The sequence below is a fragment of the Daktulosphaira vitifoliae genome, unplaced genomic scaffold, assembly GCF_025091365.1.
Source record: "Daktulosphaira vitifoliae isolate Bord-2020 unplaced genomic scaffold, ASM2509136v1 Scaffold_2, whole genome shotgun sequence".
NCBI classification, from domain to species: Eukaryota; Metazoa; Arthropoda; class Insecta; order Hemiptera; family Phylloxeridae; genus Daktulosphaira; species Daktulosphaira vitifoliae.
This window is the reverse complement of record NW_026099573.1, coordinates 20,340,561-20,349,679: the sequence shown is the minus strand read 5'-3', so window position 1 is coordinate 20,349,679 and position 9,119 is coordinate 20,340,561. Positions and strand designations below refer to the sequence as shown.

Genomic DNA, 9,119 nt, shown 5'->3' with positions numbered 1-9,119 from the left:
AAAAAAAATTATATATACATTATAGTAGTTATATATACATATTTTTTGTTTCTATATTGTATATTGTACAATAATAAAAAATAAATTTGTATTTACATTAAAGTTTTCGTACTTCTCCCGTGAATGCGTTGTATTCCATTTGACAGTCGTGAATAATTACACAATACAATGATGTTTTATCGGGAAACTGTTTGGAGCATTCGAAATCCAAGCGTAGATCAACCGTTGAAGACTTGACGGTGTCGTTTTGTTTAGAACAATCAATCACGACTATAGGTCCACGTTTTTTGTAATTTATATAGTCCAGTAAAGGATAGGGGTCTTTACGACCGTAATACATTGTCTGAAATTGTGCGTACGAGTTATAAAACGTTGTGTACTTGTTGTTGTCGAAATCGGCGTTTTGGTTCTCGTACGGGTATTCGTCAGCGTTCAGATACGCTTTGACGTTTCTCAATGAACAGTGATTGAAATCTCCGAGAACGTGTTCGTCCTCATTACCCATGGCAATAAGTAAATATCTAGGTTTTTCCACATTCGAATAGGTGCGCACCGACCACGTGTGATGAGTTGTCTGCGGTACCAACGGGTAAACGGCAACGTCCCAGTGTTGAAATTCTAACGGGAGCCATTTCTTGCTGTCCAGAATACGCATCAGACCCAGTTCAGTTTTCACGCTGGGTTCAAAGTACTTTACTACCCATTTGATTTTTGATATTTTCACGTTGATTTGTTTTATCAATGTTGCAACTTGCGCTTTATCGTCTGTTGTTGTTGTTGTTGTCTGTGGAACCAATGATACGACAGTGCTGTCGGTACTCGATCTATTCAACACGAGAGTCTGAGTACAGTTTATCAGTGTGCGCCGATACCGTTCGAAAAATCCCATGCACATAGATAATGGACATTGCGCTACAAATTCAGTCCCATCGACGAAATCGTTGTTGTTGTGCAAAATTTGCGCGTATTTCCATCCGGCAGGTTGTAATCGTCGAATGTCGTTGGGTGTGAATGAACAATATCCCTTGATGGTTGTAGCCATCCCAACGTATTTTATCTTGTCTACTTCTTTACCATTTACCTCAAATCTGATTTCATCGAATAGGTGCATGAGAAAACTTTGCCCCATAACCATTTCACCAGCTGTTCCAGCTGGTGGTTTTTCAAGTTTTCCTTCGATTTGCAAATAACTTTCGCACGGCACGGTGAATTTCTCCTTGTTGCGCACCTCGATACGGATTTCATCGTTGTGTTCGTACGAGTTGTTGTAACTCTGATGTTCCAGATAGTACTCGCGTTTTACACTGTCGTCTTGTTGACATTTTTCCAACACGTGCAAGTACTCGGCCATGATTGACTCGACAACCCAACGATTTTAAAAATTCAATATTTTTCTTTGTTAGTTGCTGCTGCGATAGCGTCGCACGATTATCCGGTTGCTCCGTCGTAGAGTATATGCCATCACTCAAATGATGGTGCACTACACTCCTGTTGAAACTCAGAGGCATTTAAAGAGTGTCAACACGTTTTTCCAGTATAAAGACACGGTCGTCGACTGAATAAAGTTCTCGAGCCAGTGCTTCCAAACGATAAATTGTGGTTGAACTGTTGTTGTTGTTGCTGTTATCACTGTTTATCAGCTGACAGCTGTTGACGGATGTTTGAAGGAGTAGTAATAGTTGCACGACTGTGACTAGTATACACAAAAATAATCCAATTTGTGAGGAATCAAACTGTTTTATACGGTCCCATAACGTGATCGTACTTTCATCTATCCTGTTTGATGTGTAGACGCACTGTTAATTTTTCACCTCTTCGGTTGACACGTTGACCANATTTTTCACCTCTTAGGTTGACACGTTGACCGTCCTGATCGAGCAATGCGATTCGAATCGTGTTCAATACGTTTGTGTTTAACGGATAGTAAACTACTTGTCTGGGACACTCGATAATCCGGTAGCCCGGTGGTACGTTTGGAAAGAATTCGTGCAATGTATGCGATTGACGTCCTCCGTGGTACGAACCAACAATTATATTGCAGTCGAATCGTATGCATTTCACCTTTGTTATAGATAAGGGGAAATCTGACGTGTGTTCCATTTTCGGTGCCAATACACGAGGTCGGAACCCTAGTATACGACCGATTGATTGCGGGTGTGTAAAATCTATGGGGTGATCGCATTTGATTATGCTTTGCATAGTGTTGCGGTCGGCTGTAAAAGAAATAACGTTTCGATTACCCAACCTTTTGTCACCGATTTCTCTGCTGTTTTCCTTGAGTAAACCAACCGTTGGCAACAATGGATCATCAAAATCTATTTGTTGTTGTTGCACACTGTACTTATACTCTTCTCCGTTGTACTTGTCCGTGATTCGTTTCTGTAAATCTTCAAATTCGTACGATCCCATCGGTAGTGTTATCACCAGAATTGGTTTATCAACAGTGCCGAAAATGAATTTGTTACAATCCTCGTCAATATTAGGTATAGTGTTCCACGTATGCAAGCTCAATAGCCCAATTTTACATTTGTCACCGACATCGATGGGTGGATTGAATGTACATTGCAATTCAGATCCCACACCGGTTAACGTTACCGTTGTTGTCATGTTGTTGTTGTTGTTCGATTAAAAATTCCAAACACAAGTGACCACAATTTACCTCGTCGAAGTTTTGACATCTACTATAGTTGTGCACGATTGTACATCCTTTAAAGTATCGTTGCAGTTCCAACGGTGGTCGTAAATTACCAAAACTGTCAAAATACGTAACACGTTTACCGTGTTTACTATAAGCTACCCAATGCGTGCCAGGGTTAGTGGAAAGATCCAAGTTCACTACAGCCATTTCGGACGTTTTCGGCCCCGACTTAGGTAATGTGTCACGACAAAACACACCACGAAACACTTTATGGTCGAAAGCTCGATTACCGAAATTTGCAATTTCAACATCGCACAAGGCACGATCGGGTAGCTGCGAAATTAGTTTTTTGTTTTTTTCGTATTCGTCGTCGTCATCAATTTGAAACCAGACCCCGATTTGTATGGTTGAAGGTAAAATCCTTTACCCATGCTTATCGCTATATTGCCTTTACGGCTGAGTTCGGTAGCCATCTTGACCACATTTGCAGCACCGCCGGCTAAAGCTCCCAACGCCGACAGTCCAGCAAATATATGTATAAGCGGTAGTACACCGCCTTTAGTTTTCGGAACGTTTATGGTACGGGGCAGTGGAATTTTTTTCTTTCTCACCACACGTCGTGCCGCCTTCAACGATTTTTTTGCCACACTCAGTAAATCCATTTGTTGGGCATTTTTATCGAGTTTGGCCGCATGCACAACTCGTTTGAAACCCATACCGAGTTTACGTTTCAATTTCATCGCGTTGGTCACACCCCAAGCTGCGACTCGTTCAGGCAATTTAGCGTCTTTGGCCAACACTTGTTCCCAAGCCTGATGTTCCAACACCTTGTCTGCTTTATGACGGTCTTCGAGATTCTTGTATTTACTATAAATGATAGCGTGATTGCGGCNTACTATAAATTATATCGTGATTGCGGCAAGCAGCATCAAGCGGGTTCACCCCAATATCACCTCGTTTTAATCTCTTTTCTAACCGTGTTCCAGGACCCGCAAATTGATAACCTAAATGATAAACATTTAAAATAATGATAAAACTATTTGCGAGGAATTATTTTGAATAATTACACACACCTGGAATGTGGGCTTCGAATGGTAATTTGTTGATTACAGTATTCAATATCCCTGCACCTCGTTTTCCACGTTGTCTCTGATTAACCATTATTTTCATATTGACGGTTATTGTTCGATGACGTGCGATGCGTTTCAAGAAACAGACTCTCACGCTACCTATCGTGAATTTTGAGAAAAGTAGTGAGATTTNTGAATTTTGAAAAAAGTAGTGAGATTGCACCTAGTAAACACGGTAAACTATTGCCAAACACAATACGTGCATTGATTTGCGGACCGTCAAATTGTGGAAAAACAAACTTGATGTTTACTCTACTGATATCAACGGACTTCGATTTGAAAATGTTTACGTTTACTCGAAATCGTTGCATCAGTGCAAGTATCAACTACTCGTGGATGTTTTACGCGGCGTCCAAGGAGTGCAGTTGTTTACCTATGAAAACGGCGACGATGTACCGTCGGTGGACAACATCCTGCCCAATTCGGTTTTTATATTCGACGATGTTGTCATGGAAAAACAAAATGTAATGTGTGATTATTTTGCGCGAGGACGACACAGGCAAGTTGATATTTTTTTTCTCTCCCAAACACTANAGTTGATGTTTTTTTTCTCTCCCAAACACTGTCGCGCATACAAAAACAAATGTTACGTGACAACACAAATGTGGTGGTGTTGTTCCGGCAGGATGAAGTTAATCTACGACACGCGTACGATGAATACGTGTGTTGCGATATGAAATTTGGAGAATTCAAAGAGTTTTGCAAAGAGTGTTGGAACAAGGATCGGTACGGATTCGCAGTGATTTGTTTGGACTTTGCGCGAGACGACGGCCGATACAGATACAAGTTTGACACATTTGTTACAATATGAGTGCCGATAAGGAAACATTGCTGAAACTGTTGACTGAAGCCCGGGAAAATGTTCGAAAAAAGTACACAGAATTGCGTCGTGGCGAAGCGGATTCCTTGACTCGCGTAAAACGTCAGTTGACGCCAATCATTGAACCATTAGATAAAATTGCGTCACAGCAACAGCAACAACAGCAAAAACAACAACAACAAGAACAATTACAGCAAACTATCAAGAGTTTAAACAATGATAGATACACTGTGAAACACGATGACGGGTTTTTCCATCAGTACATGTATCAATGGTCAATGAACCCTAATAGAGATAAAATGTATGGACCAAAGGTATCACCGGATGGAACAATGACATTAGGTGAAANACCAGATGGAACAATGACATTAGGTGAAGCCGACAATATCTTTCTCGACAGAGGAACAATTAATGTTTTAGATGAAAAATTCCCGCTCACTATGGGTCTTGTGGATTTACTGTTTTCGAAAAATCCTGGTGTTTACTCCGAATCGGATTTGTATGCGTACAAAACGATTCTCGGCAAAACCGGTGTGCATTTAAATAAAGACGGAACATTGAAAAAAGGAGGTCAAAAGTATGTAAACACCATTAAACCATTGTTTGATAACGGTTATGGTGGTAACCCAAACAATTCCTTACCGTTGTTTGAAAGCAGCAGCAGCAACATCAGTGACACATCCATTATCGGTGCGGGTCTACAATTGAGATTGTACAACAAGAAAAAAGATTACGTGTACTGGGACGACTCCAACGAGCTTGTGGAACGTTTACGTTTATTGATATCAACCCGGTCGGTNGTTTATTGATATCAGCCCGGTCGGCTGGCAACACTGGAGTTTCACCGGAAATCGTTTCTATATTGGAAGAGCTGCAGGAAGCCGGTTACATTGAACAGATACCAGCGGCGTTATGAATAAGAACATTGCTAACGAACTACACCGGCAGGCTCGCAGGACGTATACCCGTGCCCGGATAAATATCAAGGGTCTCGATGATATATGGCACGCTGACCTCGTGGAAATGCGCGCATACCCTGATCGACGACATCGTTATATTTTAACGTGCGTCGATGGATTTTCAAAATACGCGTGGGCCGTCCCGTTGAAAAATAAAACGGCCAACGAAGTTACCGCAGCTATGAACGGAATACTGAAACATGGACGTCATCCTAAGCTTTTGCAAACANACATGGTCGTCATCCTAAGCTTTTGCAAACGGACAATGGTAAAGAATTTTACAATAAACAATTTCAAAAACTGATGTCACAATACGCAATCAATCATTATTCTACTTATTCCACGATGAAAGCGTGTCTAGTGGAACGTTTTAACCGCACGCTGAAAAACGCAATGTGGCGTGACTTTAGTGCACGTGGCTCGTACAAATGGGTGAATCGGTTGTCTGCGCTGTTGCATGACTACAATAACGTGCGTAAACATAGAACAATCGGAATGACACCGGTGCAAGCAGCGAAAAACCCAAACCTGGTTCGGTTCAAGTTGCGTCAAATACCGGATAATTTACCGGTAAAATTTCGTGTGGGTGACAAAGTGCGGATCNGTGTGGGAGACAAGGTGCGGATAAGTGTACATAAATCAGTGTTTGATAAGGGTTACTTACCAAATTGGAGCACCGAACTGTTTACCGTAGTTAAGGTTAGGCAAACAGTACCGCCAACATGCTATCTAGAAGACTAANAACATACTATCTAGAAGACTATCAGGGAAATCCAATACGTGGTTTGTTTTACACCGAAGAGCTGAACAAGACCAGTTATCCGGACATGTATTTAGTCGAACGAGTGTTGCGAACAAGAGGGGACCAGTGCTTCGTTAAATGGTTAGGATTTGGTCCAGAGCACAATTCATGGATACCCAAAACCAATATCTCACCTCAATGATTGTCGATATACAAGGTATTGTGGCAGCCGACCGATCGTTTTTGGTCAAGGAACTGACTGTCATTGCCATAGACTGTACTTCATTCGCTCATTGGATGTTTAAACATCCAAAAAGTATCGAGGGCGATGCTAAAACAAACTTTTGGTTGAAAAAATACCTACATGGAATGGATACTCGTTGCGGTGACGTTGAATACAATAAGTTGCCGAGAATCATGAAACTGTTGCGGTGCGAGACCATTTACGTGAAGGGAACTGTGAAAAAGCGAGTAGTGGAAAAGTACATACCGGGACAACGTATAGTCAACGTCGAGGATTTGGACTGCCCACCGCTGTACAATTTAAGTTGTGTTACAAAAATGTGTTGTATCCGACACATGAACAACCCGACAGTGTGTAGTTTATACAAGGCAATCTGCTTAAAACAATGGATGAATTATAATATGTAACATTATTGTCGAAAAAAAATGATGTTGCAATATTCTCATTTGTATTCGTACAATAATTATATTTTCCCTAAATAAAATGTATATTAATGATTATAGTAAAATAAATAAATATTTCTAAATTACGTGTAGTATTTACTATAGGTTATTAATACCTATTGTAAAATAATCTATCTGGTATTATCGAAATAAATAGAGGGTAATTACTTTAATTAATTAAGCATTTATTATAATATCAATTCTAACTTACATTTATTTACAATTCAATTCATTAAAATATTACATTAAAAAATCTTAAAACTATATTTACAACTATATATTTATATACAACACTTATATTTACAAAAACCTTATCATAAAATTCAATTACACGGTTTATCATACAATATATTTTACATTTATCAATATGGATATTTAAAGAGTTTTACAATCTTATTATTACTATAAAAACTAATGTTGCTTAAATTTCTTCCGATGGAATGGCATAATGACCGTAAGCCAGCGTGTCAACTCTGTTGTCGAGCGTGTAGCGCTTATCGTCGAAACGGTTAAGCGCCAACTTGGTTGTACGTAAAGTGCGTACCTCGTGCTCGAAAGAACGAATTGACACGTTCTGTCGGTACGGAGTGTACGGTAATGATAATGTCGGTGGAATCTCACCATCACGTACGGCTCCGATGACTAAACGGGCATTGTCTCCGGCCAACGCTCGTTTTGACGCATCGTTACCATCGTCACCATCGTCTTTAAACAAACACCGTTTGTAGTCGTCCAAAGACAGATGATTCCGGACGACGTGTCCGCGGATCCCCTTAGACTTGATGAGTTCGCTGCCTTCCATGTCAAATGCATAGCACTTTGAACAAAGTGCAGCGATCTCAAAAAGGGTGAGGCCGCCGGTCTCGTCTGAAAACAGACTAGGCGTCTTCTTCCTCGAGGTTGAGTAACAAGGGTGATCCTTGGGCAGGCTAGATGCATCCACGTGCACTAGTAAATCAGGACTGTTGGCTAAATCCTGGTAAAAGTCTCTGACTCTGAGCAGGTAAATGAAGGAGTCTGAAAAAAAAAATTAAAAATATATAAATATAGTAAAAATATTTCTGCTGTACGGTTGTACTCACCAGTATCCATGTAAACCAGGCTGATTGCGTCACCATAATGAGGTTTTAATACGTCGTAGAAGTACTTGTACATTAGCGACTTGCTAATGTCAAGCACTGCTAAACCGACGTATATTGGTTTGATAAACTTGACAATCTTTGTGTCCATTATGACGGCGCACAAGCTTTCGCCGTATTTGATACAGTCGTTGAAGTTTGGTTGGTTTACGAGCTTGCTTAGATGTTCGGGACTGGAGATTAGCTCAATACGGATGCGTTTCCGCATGTTCTCCATGGTTTTCCCTATAAAATGTAAATGTTTATCGAATAACCCACAACTGCTTTAGCATTGAGGGTGCACTTACCAAAGACGGCATTATTCATTAATTTGAAAAATGCTATTTCAAAAGCATTTGCCGCCTGTTTCCGCATTTCAAAGTTCAACTCAATGTACGGTTTCAACCAAGCACTTTGTTGAAACTCTAAAACGCGGTGCACCTGTGTTATNTGAAACTCTAAAACGCGGTGCACCTGTGTGACAAGCATATTAATATCATAACTAATAGCTCTAGGTACGATGTATATACTTTATCGACTTGCAGTCCGTGTGCAATCGCCTGTTTCAAGTTGACATAGTGTACGACGTACCGTTGTTTGGGTTTCAAAGTGGCCATGAGTTTGGTCTCTTTGGAATCCGGTGGTACATCGTTGCCAGGCAATAACGGCAAGTCGTTGTGCTCGTCATGCAGCTCTTCTGGATACGATACATCCACTTCATATATACGCCCCGTATTACCAGTGTCCGAAAGCAATTGAAGGTCGGCCAGAGGATCTGATCCTTCATACCACCGGAAGCCACCGTACGGCATGGGCTGACTCATAGCCCACCCGTAAAGGTTATTGCCTATATACATTAAACGTTTTTAATTCACAGCTCAATTATTGTACTTTTATATATAATACTTACAATCTTGATACACGATCCATGAGTTTGGTTTTGTCGGATCGTAGCCAGGTGTCTTTGGATTGTTGGCCTTGGCATAGTGCTTGACGGCCTGCACCAGCCCACCACGAATGCCCTG

At 40.8% G+C, this 9,119-nt stretch overlaps 3 protein-coding genes across 3 annotated transcripts in view; 1 reads left to right on the top strand and 2 right to left on the bottom strand.

The window, feature by feature from the left end:
• Positions 1–97: 97 nt before the first annotated feature.
• On the bottom strand, positions 98–1,135 carry LOC126898047 (uncharacterized). The gene has a single exon (XM_050671996.1). The coding sequence runs from the start codon at positions 1,133–1,135 to the stop codon at positions 98–100; it is 1,038 nt and encodes a 345-aa protein (XP_050527953.1).
• A 3,440-nt stretch (positions 1,136–4,575) lies between these two features.
• On the top strand, positions 4,576–5,397 carry LOC126898046 (uncharacterized). The gene is made up of 2 exons (XM_050671995.1): positions 4,576–4,930; positions 4,961–5,397. The coding sequence occupies exons 1-2, from the start codon at positions 4,576–4,578 to the stop codon at positions 5,395–5,397; spliced, it is 792 nt and encodes a 263-aa protein (XP_050527952.1).
• A 1,622-nt stretch (positions 5,398–7,019) lies between these two features.
• Positions 7,020–9,119, bottom strand: part of LOC126898045 (uncharacterized) — a 7,176-nt gene continuing 5,076 nt past the window's right edge. The window contains exons 2-6 of the mRNA XM_050671994.1: positions 9,005–9,116; positions 8,625–8,941; positions 8,403–8,535; positions 8,059–8,340; positions 7,020–7,993 (exon numbers count right to left, since the gene is read on the bottom strand). Coding sequence (XP_050527951.1) covers positions 7,398–7,993; positions 8,059–8,340; positions 8,403–8,535; positions 8,625–8,941; positions 9,005–9,116 — 1,440 coding nt within the window. The 3' untranslated portion in view covers positions 7,020–7,397. The remainder of the gene's footprint in view (positions 7,994–8,058; positions 8,341–8,402; positions 8,536–8,624; positions 8,942–9,004; positions 9,117–9,119) is intronic.